General features: G+C 36.6%; 1 protein-coding gene across 3 annotated transcripts in view; it reads left to right on the top strand.

Annotated features, from left to right (window-relative positions):
* Positions 1-20,773, top strand: part of creb5.L (cAMP responsive element binding protein 5 L homeolog) — a 275,913-nt gene that overhangs the window by 82,761 nt on the left and 172,379 nt on the right. For all 3 annotated transcript variants that reach the window (XM_018267420.2, XM_041565988.1, XM_018267422.2), the window contains exon 5: positions 15,378-15,547. In XM_018267420.2, coding sequence (XP_018122909.1) covers positions 15,378-15,547 — 170 coding nt within the window. The remainder of the gene's footprint in view (positions 1-15,377; positions 15,548-20,773) is intronic.

Here is a 20,773-nt window from a genome sequence, read left to right on the forward strand (position 1 = left end):
AATTTGACAATTTTCAACTTAAACCTGCCATATGATAGACCATTCTGGAATAAAGTAGGTTAATAACAATTCACAGAAGGTTTTCACAGCAGATTCCTCCTTGCACATACTGCATACAAAATGCAACCTTTCAAACTCAAAAAAGAAACAGGCGTTCCTCAGCATATTTACACAGCATATTGTTGTGAGGCATAGATAAAGTCCTAAACTTCCATCAAAAGTGAAAACAGAGCTTAATTTGCCTTTGGGAAAATGTGCCTAATGTAATAATATCAACAGTACCTTGTAGTTCATCCCAAAATATATAACTAAGCCTTAATGGTAGGAAGACAATCATATTGGGTTTCTTTAATGTTTAAATTATTTTTTAAGGTATGATGTTCCAAATTACGGAAAGACCCTTATCTGGAAAACCCCAGGCTGTACCTGTACAAACATTCCCTTGCAGAAATGTCTATATCTAAATGCCCTTACTTAACTATAGTGTTTATTGTGGTGCCAACTCTGTACATCTTTTAAAAGTTTCATCTATGTAGCTTTTGGTGCAGATACCTGTATCATGATGACGTGGTTCATACATACTTTCTGTCCTAATGATTCATTATATCAATTCTAGGCAACACCCAGTCTGGCCAGCCATATTGAGTAGAAAGGTGCAGTTTTGAGTTCCTCGAGTTTAAGGAATGCTTATTCTTTTATAAACACCTGTTAAATGTTAATGTTGTCTTGTTTGCCTTGTAAGGTTTGTAGTATAGTTTATAGAATAATGTGATTTTCTCAATTTAGATTCTGTTTTTTATTCTCAAAAAAGGCTTATGCTCCCAAAACAAAGCGGATTTTCCTTTCAAAAGTTACACTTATTGCAAAACGAGGGATATATGATATTTTTCAAATTTTTAGGATTTTATTTTCATCCCAGTTCTCTATTATTACTAATACAATACCAAAGAAAATCCTGTTAATTCATATCCCGTGTGCCTTGTAAATATTTGTCTGAAAGCATGCTTATGTAAATTGTATACAGACACAAATCCCATTTAACTGCATCTGCATTTCATTTAGTATTTCGGCAATGCCGTGTTTTTATAAAGTATTATCAGCCACTGTGCAGCTTAATATTTAATGTCCAGAGCAGCTGGCTATTGATACATGGTTAAAATATAAAAATGATGCCATACACAATGGAATATTTTTATTTAGGTCTGGGCAAACACTTTTTAATAAACTTGATCAAAAGTGATTCACTGGTTCCAATAAATGCCTTCCGTGCCCTCCAGCTCTGCCCTTGTCCAATAATTGTTTAATAAACTTGATGTATGGATTAGACTATCAGCTATTATGTGAACATTGTATCTGATTTTTCCACTTCTAATTTAAAGTGAACACCACATGTAGAAGCATTATCAAGTTTTTAAGGTTAGAACTAAAATTCATCAGCTTTTCTTTAGGGGCCAATAAAAGTGCAGACTTTAATTCACCTTTGTTCAGGCAAGATAATTCTGAATGGCTTTTGTTGTTAAGGAAAACCAGGTACACCTGGTATATCAACAATTTAAAAGTTATTGCATGCTAAATGTAAACAGATGGAGCAGACTTCAGTACAGTGCCAGTAACTAGTTTGCATGTTCACTATGGAAAAAGATAAGCGTCAATAACCATGGTATCACAGACTCTTTTACTTTATAAAGTATATGCATACATTTCTAACACCAGAGAATCAAGCTACCGTAGTAGAACATGGTGGCTCTGCTTCTTCTTCCAAAGATGATTAACTAGTGTATTGGCATGGGCGTCTCCTGTTAAATATTTTAATGCAGAGTGTCTTGTAGATGCTCCCTTTCCTCCTCCCTTGTTTTGGAAAGGGAGAGAATGCTCTGTACTGTAGATTGGAATTATTTAGTAACAGAGAGCCATGAGGGGCCATGTACAAGCTGTGATCATGTCCTTGTCCTCCTCTCCCCTTTTCTACCACTTTTGAATACAAGACTGAAGATATTTTTTTTCAGCAATTAATACTATAGAAAATAATATATATTTATATCAGTTAAGCAACTGCAAAATACCCAATGCTATTCTGACAAGGGAATATCTGCAGCTAAACCTTCAACTTCCATCATTTTATAGTATCTCAAAATAAGAGTAAACAAAGCACAGTCACAATCTATAAATTAATGGGACAGTGTTAACTTTACATTTAGCACTTACAGTAATATGCCACAGTTCTAGGTAGGGACAAAACCACATAGTAACAACCAGCAATTGTTCACAGTGTAACAATATAAACAGGGTAAATAGATAGGCTGTGCAAAATAAAAAATGTTTCTAATATAGCTTGTTATCCATAAATGTAATCTATAAAGGCTGAAGTGACTGGATGTCTAACATAATAGCCAGAATACTACTACCTGCTTTGCAGCTCTCTTATTGGTCTGACCTGCATACTAAGGATCAAAAGCAAACTCACTGTCCCATGTGGCCCCCCTTAAAGTTGCTGACTACGGAAGAGTTAGAGAGCTGCAAAACAGAAAGTTGGGTTATGGCTATTATTTTAGGCATCTGGTCACTCCAGCCTTTGTATATTACATTTTTGGCTTACTAAATATATAAGAAACATTTTTTATTTTGCACAGCCTATCCATTTAACCAGTTTTTATTTTACACTAAACTTTTCCTAGAAACTCCAATTCACCAATAAGTATTAGGACAACATTTAATGACATGGAGACTAGATTCAAAATCCTATCTTGAGTAATATAAAGCTGACCACAGACATTAAGATTTTAATCATTGTCCGGTGAACATTCAGATAGTGATTGTATGTTTTTTGCCACAAACTATATTAAATATATTATATATAGATATTATTAAAAAGTCGCAAAGGGAGACAGACCTATTCTTCTAGAAAATTCACCTTAAAAGGAGACGGAGGTATAATTTGAGAGGGATATAGATATATAGATATTATTGTTATCAAACAGAAATTTTATAACCTGTCCGATCTATTAAATAACTGATCTCCATGGTATGAAAAAACAATTGTACAATTACTGTACAGAACTTTGTTTAGTATGACTATATGTGTGCCTCTATGGGCAGCTTAACTTATACTACTTACAGTCACCCCTGCCCTGTTATGAGTTTTACAACAAATTATAACAACCCAAACCCTATTTGGACAAACAAAAGTAATAAGATTCCTTACCCTGTGAGGACCAGGTCTGCTTAGTTCACATCAATGAAGTGAATTTTGCCTTTATAAACAAAGAAAACAGCTACATGTTATTTTTAGACATGAACTTTGTCACCATTGCTCCTACCACAAGAGAGCTGCTTAACCCCTGGTATTGAAACTAAATATTCAGTGTCTGAATGAGGAGCAGTAAAATAGCAGTGGCAATACCCCTTCAAATTATTCTGTAATTTAGAACAGTGTTTCTCATCTGAGAATTTGAGTGGTCTCTTTGCTGCCAATATAGGCACCTTTGCCTATGTGTTCATGAGCAAACTTCAGTCTTGCCCTGCTGTTTTTTCTGGATAGCAAGGGTTTTCTCATGGCATTCCTCCCATGTAGATCTAATTGTTCAGCCTCTTTCTAATGGTAGATTCATATCACTTTGTCATCAGTAGCAGTGAGAGCTAACTGTAGGTCTAGTGTAATATTCTGGGGTTCTTAGAGACTTCTTCCAGCATATTGTGTTCTGCTCTTGAACTTGCTGAAATGCAGTTGGCAGTTGTTAATATCTTCTCCACTTGCAGATGATCTATTGGAAGTGCAATGATTGATTTCCAGTTGTGTTCAATTGGATTCAGAAGGTTAATTTAATCTAGACCTATTAATACCACACATTTCAACAACAAAGAGGAAAACTAAATAACCAAGGTTTAAATAAGACAGGTTCCTAAAAGATCCTCTCTCTAATAATGGTATAACAATGTGCACCTGATTCTAATTTTAGGTACTTGAGCTACAAATAAATGTAGGCTTGTAATTACATTTGTTCATGTGAAATTTGCATCTATGTTTATTTAAATTACAGAGTGGACTAAACATGTAAATGTTGCATTATATTTGCTATATTTGATCACTTGTATCTACTAATATTGCTGAAATGAAGATCAAATATATCTTGAAATATGTTGAAAAAATGGCTACTTACTTTTTCATACAGTATGACTGTACATTTATCTTAAAAATAAGGTAAAAGACCTACCCCTGAATTACATGGTTTCACTCTTTCACCACAATTCCTACTGATTGGCCCGGATTGGCCAACTTGAATAATTATCCAGCCAATCATGCTGTGCGATGATTTGTCAGATATTCGTTTTCTGCTCAGTTTAAAAAAATCTAGCATTCCTGATTCATAGCCAGGTATACAAGGCATTTGCTGGGAATAATTCCTAACGATTTAGAGGGTAGTATTTAGCTTTGATAGAATAAAGCTTGTACCAAAACAGACTTGTGCTAAGTGATTCATGTTCCATATATCTGATATGCACCTTACAGATACATAGAGAGCTAAACAAGCCCATCAAGTTTGGCTTTTCAACAATCCGGCTTTTCTGTTTCATTTAATTAACTACACGGTGATATCATCTCAGATCTATTTTACATGATAGAAGATTCATACCAACACAAAACATAATAGTCTGGTTGGTCAATTCCCTTGTGCACAACTAATGTGTATTAGTACACAGTGCTAGGAATCCAGAGGAATGCCAAAGTTATAAATGCATATTACAAGAAACTATAGAAATAATGCAGTAGTATAAAATGTTAGGTTCTATTATATAATACAATTATTTTAGGTTTCTTGAAAACTGGTTACACCAACATCAGTATATGCTATTTCCAAGGATCTTTCTTTTGTTTCCAGGACTTGTTTATTGTTTAGTTGAGTTTAGAGACTTTTAGATTCACTTACTCAACGGCCAGATAGGTCTTGCTTAAACGAGTGTCTGATTTTAACACGTAAACCCCCACTTCTATATTTGTATGATGAGTGACTTAAACAACATTGGAAAATATTATTCATATAATAACTTCTCAATCACATCAACCTGTTATCTGAAATCTCGGTGTAAATGAAATACTATCAACCCATGAGTTTTCTTTTGGATAGACAACACACATGGCACATATATAACCTTCTTTATAGAAAGATTCAATTCCCAAATATAACTTTAATTAGTAAATGCATGCATAAAAACTAATAGAGAAGTTTATGTAGCTAGCTTAGCTTAGCTATCAATGCCATTATCAGTGCAAAGGTTATACCTGTGTCAGGAATGCTTTTGTTTTACAGAAGGATCTCTCACACTGATAATTAAGGAGACAGAGAAGAACAAAACAAAAAGAATTCAGTTATGTCTGGAAATGGAGAAAAAAGCCTCTCTGAAAAAAATCATGCATTTAGTTTTGTTGGGGGTAGAGTTTAATAAGGCTAACTGTAGGTCATACTTAATTGTTGATGTGAATGATTGACAGAATCAGGAGTTTTAACTTGCCTAGAACAAGATAGCATTGTTATTACTTTCCTTCAGGCAAGAAGGATATATGTGCAATTAAGTTATTAGGCTGTTCTAATAGAAGGAAAGACCATGTAGGTCAAACATTAAAATCTCTTGGGTTGAAAAAAACAATGGGTAAACATTCTTTACCAATGAAACCAAAATAGTAATGAAAAAAAAGTGACACTGGAAAAACTTTGCAGATTAACCTTCAAGGTAAAGTATATACATTAACTCTGAATATATCATTTTAAAATAATACTACAGCAAAGATTGGACTGATGGCATTATGTCATTTTAGAATATTGGTATTCATTTGTATAAGAAGCATGTGTAGGGATTCATATACACACTGTTGTAAAATATATGGGAATCACAGAAGGCCTCATTACAGAGGATGTTTGCAGGCTTGCATTGCGGTTGTGATTTAAGTACAATTAATATTTTTGCTGTATTTTCCAAAAACATGTTCTTCCCTACTTTCATTCCTGTGTTGTTCAGTTTTAAGTCAATAAATATTAAGAAACCTTGAACTAATTTGTTGGTGCACTACCTGTTTTGGCAACCCAGGTATGTGTATCTTGAGTTAGTTATTTGTGTAACAAAGCTTTAACAAGCTTTACCTAATTCTATTTAAAAAAAATAAATACATTTTTGAAGTGCAAGTGTATTTATTTAGCTTATGAATTTTATTATTATTAAAAACATGTATTTTTAGAGCACCAACATATTGCACAACTCTGTAAAATAAATGTGTTTTTACAAAGAAATCACATGAATCACATACATAAAACATGTACAAAAGAACTTACAATCTAAAGGGGAAGGGTATGAAAAACAAGATTTGGGAGTGGGAAAGACAAGCAAGTGAGAGATGCAGCATATTTTATTGAATTTGGAAGCTAAACAGAGTAAGGGTATGCTTCTCTAAATAAGTGTGTTTTAAGAGTTGGAAGGAACCTTTAAATTGTGCATTTAAAAATTGACAGATCTTTTGAAAGCAGAAAGGTTGGGAGAAAGTTGTACAGACTGTGGGAGAGAATTCCAGAGGAAGGGGTGCAGCCCTTACAAAGTCTTGAATGCGAGCGTGTGAGGAGGTTATGAGAGAAGAGTTGAGTAGCAGGTCAGTAGAGGAGCGTAGTATGCGGTTGGGTGAGTATCTAGAGATTAATGCAGAGATGTAAGGCAGGGCAGAGTTATGAAGTGCTTTGAATGCCAAGGTCATTAGTTTGAATTTTATTCTGAAAGTTAGTGGAAGCCAGTGCAGGGATTGGCAGAGTGGCATGGCAGAGGAGGAGCGGTTGCTGAGGTGTATAAACCTGGCAGCAGTGTTCATTATGGACTGGAGAGGTGGGGGGGAGGCCAATTAATAGAAAGTTACAGTAGTCTAGACGTAAAATGATGAGAGAGTCAATAAGAATTCTGGTGGCGTCTTGGGTGTTAAATGATCGTATTTTGGATATGTTTCTTGAATGAAAGTGACATGATTAAATAAGTGACTGGATGTGTGGAGTGAAAGACAGGGCAGAATCTAGGATAACCCCACGGCTTCGGGCCTAGGGAGACGGTGTAAAGTATGGTATCCCTAACCCAGAACTAACTCCAATGTTCTGGTCTAAGCCCGATCTTCTGCCTTTAGCCCTTCGCTTCTCAGATGCTGAACCAGGGAAAAAGTTCTGGGTGAGCACTAGATATAAACGTGTACTGATAGAATGAAGGAAGAGTAAGCATAGTCCAAGAACAGGCCGGGTCAAACCAAAATTGCAGCACAATACGGGTAACCAGAGCAAGGTCACAGGCCAAGGTCATACACAGCAGGAATGGATAATCAGGGACAAGCAATGGTCAATACACAGGTAACACACTCAGAACACCTACTAGAAAGCACCCAGGAACTTGGAAGTAACATTTACATTTGAAAACTGACAGCTTTTGAAAGCAGAAAGTTTGGGAGAAAGTTGGAATGACTGTGGTAGAGGATTCCAGAGGAGGCGTGCGTGCATTACCTCCTCACACGCTCGCATTCAAGACTTTGTAAGGGCTGCACCGTGCCGATTAATATAAAGTTACAGTAGTCTAGAAGTGATATGATGAGAGAGTGAATAAGAATTCTGGCAGCATCGTCGAAGTCAATGTCAAAGTAAACTTTATTGTCATCTCACCACTATACGAATACACAGTGAGACGAGACGACGTGGCTCCAGCTAGTACATATCACAAAAAGGCACTTAGAATACACAAATATGTAAACATTTGCAATGTGCAATATATTGGCAGAAATTGGATTTATACATGTGTAAACCTTTATAATTGTCCAAATAAATTAACAGTTCACAAAGTTAAGTTCACAGTTCAGGTGTGTCTGGAATGTAGTGGGAGGAAAGGCAGTGAGTTGAGGAGTTTGATCGCTTGTGGAAAAAAGCTTTCATGCAGCTTGGTTGTTAAATGATCATATTTTGGATATGTTCCTTAAACGAAAGTGCCATGATTAAATAAGTGACTGGATATGTGGAATGAAAGACAGGGCAGAATATGGGATAACCCCAAGGCACGGGGCCTGGGGAGACGGGTCTAACATATGGTATCCCTAACCCAGAACTAACTCCAATGTTCTGGTCTAAGCCCACTCTTCTGCCTTTAGCAGCCACCTTTGGCTTCGGGTGGAGCCCTCTGCTTCTCAGGTGCCGCCAGGTCTTAATACGAGAACCAGGAACACAGTTCTGGGCGAGCAATGGAACTGAACATATACTGATATGATGAAGGAGCAGTAAGTGGAGTCCAAGAACAGGCCGGGTCAAACCAAAACAGGCAATGCAGTACAATACAGTTAACCAGAGCAAGGTCGGGGTCAGAGGCCAAGGCCATACACAGAGAGGAATAAATGCGGTATCAAAACAGAATCAGAAGAGTCGTCAAACCATGCGTGGGTCAGTTCAGGCAGCAGGAATGGATAATCAGGGACAGACAAGGGTCAATATACAGGTAACACACTCAGAACACGAACTCGAAAGCACCCAGAAACTTGGAAGGAGCCTTTACATTGTGCATTTGAAAATTGACAGAGATCCCTTTAAATATTTGAATTTTGCGCCAGTGCTCGATGACTTCATCCTACCGGAAGCATCAGGTGTCCTCATTGCACCCCCGCTCGACCACTAGGGTTAGTTCTCACAACTGGGATTGTTAACTACAATAGATACTTCTGTGATATTATGGGTGTTAGCTGGGGGAAAAAACAACCATTTCCATTTTAGAGAGGTACCATTTAGGGTAGTGTTGTGACTATTCTATACCAGAAATAAAGATACAATAATGAAATCGTTGAACTAATTAACCACAGAAGAGCGGTTGACAGAGATCTGTAGCTAATAATACCATGTCTATATCTCTACCCTACCTCTCAGAGGACAGTTCACATGTTCAGCTTGTACATTAAACCCATACATACATTTTTTGCCTTGATTTATTAAATCGAGAAATTTAAAAAAATTCAAATCAATAGATAGTTGTATATTTGGTATTCAAGCAAGTTGTTATAAATTGTTTTCCAGTTTTCAATCGATCCATTTTTTCCGAAATAGTTTTTTTTACCGAATACAAATTGTGACCAAAACAAAACTAAAAAAAGAAGTAAAAAAAAGATTTTTACTAAATATATAAAACACATATAGAGTTTTCTAGGGAAATCTCCATTATTTGGATCACTATACCTTGATAATGCATAAAAGCACGGGCACATATAGAATGAACTGGGGAATCAAATATGATTTATGAAAAAATTCCTATCAAGAATATTTTCTAATGATTACTGCTTGGTAAAATTTACCAGCATCAAATGAATGAGTGAATTATTTTCTAATTCATTTTCACAGTGCAGCTATTATCTTTAATGTAGGTTTATTATAGCTATGTTACTACACACCTTATATGTACTTTTGGAAATCATTTTGAGAGGGACCTTCTTCACAACTTTCTTGCATCGCTTTAAGAATTATCTCCTTATACTGGATAGAGATTGTTTTGAAATACTAGTAATTTAAAGATTTTTCACATTATGATCAAGACTTTAACTGTCAGGAAGTTTCCTAATGAGGAAAATACAATTCATGTCTTTGGTCAAGCTGCCCACTACAACATGCCTGACTCAAATCTGCCTAACCAGTCAGGGAAAACCGAAGACATGAAACTAACCACTATAGTTTGTCATTAAGAGCAAGTTTGTGCTGCTTCATTTCCTTTGGTAATACTACTTCTGTAAACACATCGTCTATACAGCTACTCCATTCCCACCATTTATATCTATGACACTTTCAGCCACAAATAAAATAAAAGTGTAAATAAAAGTGTGCCCAGTTCAAACAGAGCCTTGCCCAAGTAAAGGAATTGTTATTTAAGCGTTCCTGGGTGCTTTATTATTATTATATTCTGGACTTTGAACCCTTGCCTGGACTTTGATTCTGATCCTTTCTGCCTGCCTTTGAACCCCTGTCTGGACTTTGACCTTGAATCTGCCTAACCCTTGTCGGTACCTTGAACCTGAACTTTGACCCCTAAAGGCTTCCTCCTTGGTCCTGACTCTCCCATGGGAGCCGATAGGCCCCTGACACTTACAATCTGAGCACAACACTGGCAGACACAAGGGAGCCCTGCATTTAAGGCCTGTCATAGGCAGGCAGTAAGATCAGGGCTAGTGTCTTACATTATCATTACCTGGTGCTTCCTAGGACATAGGGGCTATGGGTATTCCTAGAAGTGCCCAAGTGCTACCATCTCCCATCTCTCCTGTAGGCATTGCTCCATATACATTATTTTCCCTTTATCTTCAGGGAGTTAGGTGCAAATTGCTCTAATCGCTGACAAGTTAGGCAGTGCTTTACTTTAGTTTATAACAGACTGGAACAAATGGTGAATAACAAACAAGTGTTTACAAATCACAATCACAAATTAGCCCCAGTGCTACCATCTCCCATCTCTCCTGTAGGCATTCATCTTCAGGGAGTTAGGTGCAAATTGCTTTAAATATAGTATTTTGCTTACATTTTTTAATTTTGCAATTTTACACCTCCTCCTCCACCTCATTTATTTAGTGCCAACAAGTTACGCAGTTCTTTACTTTAGTTTATAACAGACTGGAACAAATCGTGAATAACAAACAAGGGTTTACAGAGTACAATAGGATTAGAGGGCAATATTTGCGAGATTTTACCAACTAATTCACCAATATGCCTTTAATATTAAGGTGAACACATTCTTTAAAAATTACTGGTAGCCCATTGGACATTGATTATTTAAATATGATATTTTTCTAATAAGCACCAACAAATATAATATAGTCAAGTATACAATATTGTCCTTGTGCAATAAATACTGCAGCAATACATCATAGAAACTCTAATATTTCGGCCCTTTTATTTTCATGTGCCTGTGAGTCTGTAGAAGTCACTTGACTGCTGCAGTTATGACTGAATCTGTAGCCCGGATTTAGTTGAAATAAAACATATAAAGAGTTTGGAAGAAATCCAAATACAATATGTTGGCTGGTTTTTATTACATGAACTTGTTTGCATTTCACATGTAAAGCTTGGGCTTTGCAAAATCTGCTATGAATTAGATCAGAACTAGCGAAAAAAAAGTAAAAAGTAAAATAAGTGTAATTCTCATTTCTTTACTGCTTGCAGAGTGCTGATATATTTTCATCTGCCTAGTCAATGGATAGAATTTACTGAAATATAGCATTACTGGTAGAACTATTTATTAATTGTTGTTACTGAAACAAAGCTGATGTATATTTGATCTGTAGAAAAGTCTCATACTTTGGCAGAATGCATTTATAAAGGAAAATAAAATGCAAAAACAAGAAGAAGAATTTATGTATACTTTTTATTTATTCTAGCATTAATAATTATTATTATAATTACAATATAATAAGAACACTTTTACTCTGCTTTGAAATACCCGCATGCAATGCATTGAATGTAAACATGCATCTAATAAAAAGGCTAACCATCCAGCCAGTTTATTTTCTTAAAAAGCAAGAAAACATAGAAGTAGAAATAGTAACTCCCAACTCTGCATCTCTTCCTCATAACCCAAGAGAACATCTGTTGTAATTTAACATACACATAGACCACAGCTTTCCGTCTATTTACACTGCTTTAGGAACAACCTAAAAAAACTCACTAAAAAACCCAAATGTTCTCATTAAGATGTATGTGTCTATCAAAATACCAGGCTACTTGGGGCAGGTCAATGGTGATGTGGAGATGCATTTTGATATATAGTAGCAGCAGACTTTTCCAGACATCAGATTACCAGTTGACATACCCCATATCCTTTACATGGAATTAGTCCACATGCCTCACTTGCTATTATAGATCTTCTTCACTCCCTGGACCCAACTCTATTTGAACCACAATGTAAAATCCATAGCCATATATGACATATATTTCCTATTGACCCTACTGCCCAACAAAACTACTACTACATGGTGAAACTGACATACAGCATTTAATACCATTATTAAACTCAGCTTTTAACAGGGCAACATGTCTTGAGGATGCCCTTATTTATGAGCTGTTCCCAAATTCCTTCATATTCTTTGCCCATTAGCTGCAGCATGCCGTGTTTCCTCCTATGGGCTTCCCAGAACACCCTAAACAACTACAATTCTCTTGTGATTCTGGTACAGAGTACAGAGCACCTATGGTGGGTACTATTTGTTTTTGGGCATTGTAATGTGCAAGTTGTTTTTTGCCACGGACTCTGTCTATAAAATAATTCCATAATAGTGCCCCGGAAGCAGTGCCTTGTCAGCTTTTCATGCAGTTTTATCTGCATACTCATTTTCTGTGTGTTGATTAGATGGGATGACCATTCCTAGTAGGACACAGGCACCTTGCAAGCCTTTTAGCTTCCTCTCACTTATGTGCAGGCCTGGACTGGAAATCTGTGGGTCCTGACAAATGCCAGAGGGGCTGCTGTGCGATGCCACTATTTAGTGGGCTGGTGGGAGGCTGTTTGGACCACTTTGAATGTAAAATGCCAGGGCCTATTTTGACTCCCAGTCCAGACCTGCTTGTGTGATTAGGTCCTAAGGTTTCCTTTGATCTTATGGGTGGGTGGTTTCTTGTTAATTCCAACAGTGTCTGACTTTAACCTTAAAACATATCTACAGCACTTCATCATAACACTCCATTACTTGTATTGTAAATGTAATATGCCTTTAAAAATGAATCATAACATGTAATGCCTTTTACTAGTAAATGTATTCACGGCAGCCATTTATAGTATTTGGATTCATATTGGCAAATCACCTAGTAAACCACCAAAGTATTAAGGGATTGATGCTGCTACAATAATAATAAAAGTGCCTTCAATTTTATTACAAAATCAACAAAAGAATATGAAATTCACAAGTTATTTTTGAAAGTGTGAAAATTTTTCATTAGCCCGGGATTTGTTTTTTATGGCTCTGGCATTTTACATGGGAGTTTTTACCTTGTTAAATCAGAGGAAACACTGACTTTAAAATGAAGGTAATGTTTATATTAACACCCTGTTTATCCAGTAGATGTCATTTGTTTACTTTGGTAAAGAGTTATGTTGCAAGCAAAATAAGAACACTATTTAAATTACTTTCTTATTGTTTTACTTGATTAGTGTAATTAACAATCAAGAAAAAAATCTTCGTAACCTAATGTACAGGATCACACATCCCTTTATAACTTTGAGCTGCGCTCAATAGTATGTGGATTTGCCCAATGTAGTCTTGTTTTCTCTGTCCTACATGATATATTCAAGTCAGAGGATGGTGAGAATCTTAGCTGAAAAACAAATAATCATCAGCTTTCTTAGCAAGAACATAACCTCATTAACTGATAAATGGTAGCGTCATTATTCTTACCCTTATGATCCAATAGACCAATGAATTCCCCCCCCCAATTAATCAAAGGCAAGCATGCTAAAAGCCCAGTATTTTGCTTGTTTCCTCCATGTATGCTTTTATACTGAATGGGATTCCTTGATACAGTACATTCTGTCATGATTTTTATGGTTTACTTTTTATTTCTAAATTACACAGTTTACATTGCAAATATTTCACTTTACCATTTAAAATTGTATTCTTGAACCAATAAATGTATTTTTTAGCTGTAATATTGGAGGCAACCATCTCAGTGGATTGTGCCTGATCCAGAGCTTTAAGAAGGATTCAGCACTTCAGAATGGAACTGCTTTGAGACAGCTATTGTTTCACCCCCTCCCATTGTATATCCCGTCATGAAAGAAGTTCAGCAGCGCAGCTGCCGGTCCTGAATCTGCAGTGTGTCAACGATAGGAAATCCAAGCAGGCTGTCACCTAGCACAAGCAGTTGTAGCATCTGTATCAATGAACCCACTGTGCAGTCACAGGAGAGAACCTTCTGTCTCCCTCTTCTAAATTTACCTGTGCATTACTCTGGCAAGGTCCTACCGCTGCTGTGACAAATAAAACCTAAAGGAACAGTAACAACAACAAATGTAATTGTTTTAAAGTAATAAAAATATATTGCAGTGTTTCCCAGAATTGTTAAAACTGCTGTGTTTGCTTCAGAAACTATAGTTTATATAAATAAGCTGCTGTGTAGCCATGGGGGCAGCCATTCAAAGGAGAAAAGGCTCAGGTTACACAGCAGATAGCTGATACGCTCTGTAGAACATAATGGAGTTATCTGTTATCCACTATTTAACCTGTGCCATATAGCCTTTTTTCAATTTCTGCCAGTGCTACACAGCAGCTTGTTTATATGAACTATAGTAGTGTTTCTGAAGCAAACACATCAGTTTTACCAGTGCAGGGCAACAGTAAATGTTATTTTCATTATTTTAAAACACTTTCATTTTTTGGTATTACTGTTCCTTTAAGATACATTATCATATATCTACTGTTTTGATCCAGAGGAAGGCAAAAACCCCATCCTGAAGCCAATACCAATTATCCCTCAAGAGGGAAAAAAAATCCTTCCTGACCCCAATGGCGACGGAAACATTCCCTGGATCATGTATTTGACATTTATTTAACATGAATTAATACAATGCAAACCCTCACATTTTTACTATATAAACCACAATATAACAGTGCATGCAGGAAAACATTCACATTCAGTTATTAATAAATAACATGACAACGTAAAGAAGTGAAACTCCTGACATTTCACAAAATATGCAAAAAATGGGGGAGGGTGGGTAGGATGTTTCTGCCGGCTCAAAAGATAAGGAAATTAACAACTTTTTCCCTTGACATCACTTCCTTCTATTTCTACACCCCCAGCCTGGCTTTCCCCAACTTGATTCATTGTTTTTCACCCAATCACAGCTATATCTGACTTATACACAACCTTGGCAGGTCTGAGATGGCAGATTTTTGGATTCAGGCTTTTTGCTGCTTCGGGCTTTAATAAATGTAGAAAAATTAGACTTTTAAAAAAAAAAAACAGAAACATTCGAGTTTTGCCCCAAAAAGACCGTCCAGAGTTTAGAAAATAACCCCTATGTATTGGCAAGGGGCAGAACAATTAAATCAGTCAGATTTTGTCATACCACCTGAGTGGCTTTTTATTGGCCCATATAGGGGGCCAAAATTATGGTCTCTACAACCAGTATCTGGCTAAGATTTGGTCAGTGAGCTTATCAAAGGAGTAAAAATGAGAGACCTAGTGGCCATCATCGTCTCCGTAAACACATTCTTTTTGGTTTTGATTATTAGTTAATACACTGACCAGTGTATTTGTATTAGCCTTCCAATACCATTCTTGGTAAAGAAAAGGGAATTGGAAATGCAAGAGTTACTTTACCTTTTCAATGCTGGTTTTTATATTTTGTCTTTGTAGAGTATTAATATGCACAACGCAGCAGGAGGAATGACAGGACCAGGGACACACCAGCTCTCAAACTCACGGCTGCCAAACCATGATACCAGCGTTGTAATACAACAAGCCATGCCTTCTCCCCAGTCCAGTTCGGTCATAACACAAGCACCTTCTACAAACCGTCAGATAGGGTAAGAATGGTACATTCATGTTTGTTTTGTAGCAATAATTGATATACCAAAGCTCTATTTTAACAGTAATTTCATGAATATTAGTCTCTAAAGTGGTGGTCAGAATAAGTGTAATAGCATGTGGGGATGGTGGCTTGCCATGTGATATCCATGTTTCTGGGGTCACAAGTTGATCTGTCCTTCTATCGTTCCAATTTGGAATCCCATACAAATCATATTACAGAAGATATCATTATTCTCTCATATTTCAGTCTGCCATGTGTCAGGTATTAGAGAGTGCACACCTTTTTCAAACCAGTGCTATTAGGTCACCTACAAGTAAGGGCCCCATTGAGGCTGGTAATTGAATGTGCAGAAGAACAGTGCGCTACCATAGTGTCAGATCAACACCTCAGTTTTGGTAGTGAAATAAAATGAATTTACAGTAGTAGAATTAGAACCAGCATATCAAGCAAGTAGCCCAATGTGTTTCATCAGTCTCTTGACTTCATCAGTTGGTCAGACTATAAGCCAGTCCTTGGTATAGGTGTATGTAATCATTTTTAGCACTGCTAAAAAGTAAAACCCTCTGCATGTAACAATTATAATTACCCATTGTAATTGGTGGAAAATACAACCCCTCCAAGGATTTTAATGTACAACAGTCTGTACAACATTTGTTGCTGGCTCAATAAGAGAGGGCTATTCTACAGAAATCATTTCTTTTGGTGGATTTAAGAAAAAACACTCTGTTATTACTGCATGTGGAGAAATCTTCAGGTGATATTTTTATGCACAGTGGGGGGAATGTTCAGTGCAGTCATATAATCCAGTTGAGTGGAAAAATAGAGAAACAAGGTCACTTTAATGGCACCTTCATTGGACATGTCTCCATTTGTCCTTTTTAGTGGATTCTCATGTACATCCCCTTTCACACACTTCCTTCTGTGGGGTATATTTATCAAAAAGTGAAGTTAGAAGTCTCCACAGTCCTCTAGAGTGAAATTTCGCCACTCTCCATTCATTTCTATGGGATTTTTAAAAGAGTATTTATCAATGGATGAAAGTGAAATTTCAGTCTAGAGGACTGTGATGATCTCTAACTTCACTTTTTGATAAATATACCTCTTTGTCTTTTGAGACTTAATTTCCATACATTGGCTGCTCACTGGGTGTCTACACCAAGCTATTGTCTGAACTCAGCATCTAAATGGGGCTTATTCAATAATTTAGCTGCCATGGTAGAAAAACCTTGGTTCTTGAAGACCATGTCAGACCATGGATGTGATCTTCTGCTGATAGATCTGCATAGGTGATCCAGTTATTGGCCTGAAGGTCAGACAAAGGGATCAAACTTGGTCTGCTACTTGGCCGATCTTGTCACATATAGGCAGCCTTATATAGAACTCTTGCTTAAGTTGAGTTGGTAGGCAAGTGATTCATAGGAAGATTAGGCTGCTGCTCTGTTACATGATGTTTAATTGCCAGATTCAAGTAGATGTTCCTAATGTTCCTGTGTAAAATAGTCTTCTTTAGGAAGAAAAAGTCCCTTGTGGTGTTTGAGCATTTTGGGAAATGTAGTTAGCAACACCATAAGTTACAAACAGTTTTATTCGATTTTTTTCCCCTTGTGCTCCCATTCGGCAGTTTGATATAAATTACTTACTCCTTGCATAAGGACCATAAAATGTATGTGAAATTGATTTCAGCTCTTTATGAACTTTCCGTCTACATTGTTGAGATATTTCCTGTACTCATGTTCGGAAATTAAAACTGGAATTGCTGATTACATCTACAGCATTAACTTAGTTGGAGACGTTTGATGATAATTACTGAGAGTATCTATGGCTTTAATAACTGTTAACCTCTGATCACATGTGATTATAATTGGACTTTTAAAGGATTATCATTATATTCACTGTGCCTTGGCACTGTTAAGTGGATTAATCTACTCGAGTTCACTAACCTTCACTGATTTATATCATTCTTACCATATAGAGAGTTGTGCTTTTTTATCCTTTAGCAGAATTCATGATTTATTTGCATTTTCTTGATCTTGTTCATTTCAGTATTGTGGGAAAAAGTTGATAGGATACAGCGATCATACATTGTAAACTCTTTGGTTCAAAGAACTAATGATACCTTTTTACAAAATCTTATTGCATGTACAGTATGTATTTATTCTCACTCTTTAAATATACTATACCCCTGTTTGTGTTTAGCCTTGTAAAGCATAATATTTTGGCTCTCTATAAATAAATACAATACAATACAATACTCTGTATCCATAGTGCAACATTTGAGATGCTGCATTTATTAAAAATTGACCAGGGTAGTCCTACTTCATGGGCAGCAGAGAAGGCCACAAATACTCATCATCCTCTAGCTTTTCTGCTGAAACTAATGGTTCCTTCTTGACTACTTTTTACTCCCAAATCAATATATTGAAATTAAAAGGGCTCATTTACATCAAGTGCAGTGAGCAAAGTACATTTTAGGGCACAATCGACATTTTTTTTTTTCAACAATGCGTTGTTGTTTCCTAGAATTCCTGAGGTATTTTGGGTGGAAAGGGGCGTTGAAACTTGGTACCCCTGGTTTGCCAAAAATACCGTGTTTGCTACAAATCTGTGCTGGATATTTTCCAGGTCTGTCTGGCATCATTTCTGGTTTTTGTGACGTGTGCATCAGAGAATATTATCTGGCGCAACTGCCGGGTAGTTCCAGGGTTCTCCTGCACAACTAACTGCAGGGAAAAGTGCAAGTTGCCCACTGCACTTAGGGCCATTATTGAATCATATACAGGTATGGGATCCAATTTCCAGAAACCCGTTCTGATTTACAGAAAGGCTGTCTCCCATGGACTCCATTTTATCCAAATAATCCACAGTACCTTGTACTTGATCCAAACTAAGATACGATTAATCCTTACTGGAAGCAAAACCAGCCTATTGGGTTTATTTAATGTTTATATGATTATCTAGCAGTAGACTTTACGTATGAAGATCCAAAATACGGAAAGAAGCATTATCCGGAAAACCCCAGGTCCCACAGGTCCCATACCTGTAGTCATACCTCCCAACATTTTGGAAATAGAAAAAGGAACAAAAAGATTTGACAAGCCTAGCATGGAAACATTTTTTACCATGCCCATTTTTGTAGCCACACCCACTAACTAGCATGTTCATTTTACAAAATGCTTTATTATTTTTAATTATTTTATGCAATATGCGCGTAAAAATACTGCATGTAGATTCGGTGGGTGGGTGTGTGCAATAGTGATTGCACACACTGCTCCACCCGCGCCCGCCCGCACCCACGCTTCCAGGGTCCTTTTATAGACCTGCACCACCCCACCAATGACGTCACAAAAGGGGCGGAGCGAGCAGACGCGAGACTATAAAACAGGAAGCCGGCATTTGAAGGTGGCCACCCGCGAGGAGCAGTGCGAGGTCGACCCAAACCCGCCTGACCCACGGGTCCCACGAGTATCGGGTCGGCCTGCACATCACTAGTGTGCAAGTACTGAATTATGTGTTAGCGAAAAAAATGTGTGTCATAAATTTTATTGTGTCATTTTATTGTGTTTATTGTGTCATAATATTTCTGTAAGCGCATTAGCTTAGGGGAACACGTGCCCTTCTAAAATAAGAATTTACATGCAAACCAATTGTCATTGCAAGCTGGTTATTGCATATTGTATCACCTATATATGCTACCTGCCTGCATACTACAATCGATACAGTATGGAATGTGCTTAGAATACATGAGAAACTATTAATGAATATTTTATTTTTAATAGCATCTGTGTATTCCCTCACTTCACTGAGGTTTTTTTTTTTTTTTGCAAACAGACCTCTGAATCTTTCCAAATTGTAAGATAAGTTAAAAAAAAAATAGAAAAACTTGTCTTTTAAAAATACATGTGCTGAGTAGAGTTGTAAGGAGAGCATGAAAAGTGAAATAGCTTGAAAAGTCGTTCACTCATTTCCATTTCTTCCCCAAACACATTAAAATCCAAACATTTGGGAATAAGCAGTATACTAATTTCAAATGTGAATTTCTTATAGTCCCCAGGGAATGTATCTTTTTAACATACATTTTGTATTAAGGATTGCACATTACACTTTGTATAGCGCCATGTTGGAGTAATATTCTGATTTTATCACGGCCTCAAATATTTAAGTGTCAAAGTATGGCCAAGCCACCTGCAAATGTTTGAGATGGCTCAGATCCAAAGAAAACAGCCAAGAGTAATGAAAGTCTTTCAGGCTACGCAGTGTGTTTTGCTCCAGCAAGAGACTGAAATCCACCTGTGCCCACGCAGAGACTGACTCGTTGGGGAGTGGTGAAGTGTTCACAGATGGGGCTCTCCTGGGGATATTGTGGTTCCTCTCCTCCTCCCTTTTAACTTTCTCTTCTTTGCACACACAATCTTCAGTGTCCAGTGTCTGTTTCATTCATTGCCTGGGTAAATGTTTTCAGAATTGAAGCAGAAAACCACAAATATATATATATATATATATATATATATATATATATATATATATATATATATATATATATATATATATATATATATATATATACTATATATATATATTTAATTATTTTGCAGCATTCACTGTAAAAAAAAAAATGAAGGACCACATTATTTTTTAGAGCACTAAAAAAAGGCACAATTATGATATAATTGTGAATGTAAAAATGCTGCTTTAGAGCAATGGAATATTCAGTGTAGCAGTATTGTGTTGCCTGGTTTCCAGAACCCTGCTCTGTGACCCTTGGCTATAATATGAATGTTGCTCTGTTTTACATTTCTTTATTACACCAGGTTTTACTTTATGTGCCTTGTTAGCTATACATTCTCCGGCATCATTTAAACTAATGACTTTCATCTGAATGGTTAGGACTGTTGTTGCTGACTAGGTTGGTGAATATTAACGTATTTAAAGCTATGGGGCTGTTTATTCTAAAGAATGTGATTTATGTGGGAGAGCATCTGGAGCAACTGGCTCACTTAAGAGATGGGACAAACATACAGAAACTGCATTAGCTGACCTCAGATGGAATGGATAGGTGCATCCACACTTGAATAAGGATGCACTTATGTAGTAGGAACATCTGCAGCCCTGCATACATATCTGTGTGGTTTAATTCTGTTTGATAGTAGAATCTCTCTTAAAGTGATGGTTCCCAGTTAACTTTTAGTTTATTAAAGAATGGCCAAATCTAAACTTTTCAATT

The sequence above is a fragment of the Xenopus laevis genome, chromosome 6L, assembly GCF_017654675.1.
Source record: "Xenopus laevis strain J_2021 chromosome 6L, Xenopus_laevis_v10.1, whole genome shotgun sequence".
NCBI classification, from domain to species: domain Eukaryota; kingdom Metazoa; phylum Chordata; class Amphibia; order Anura; family Pipidae; genus Xenopus; species Xenopus laevis.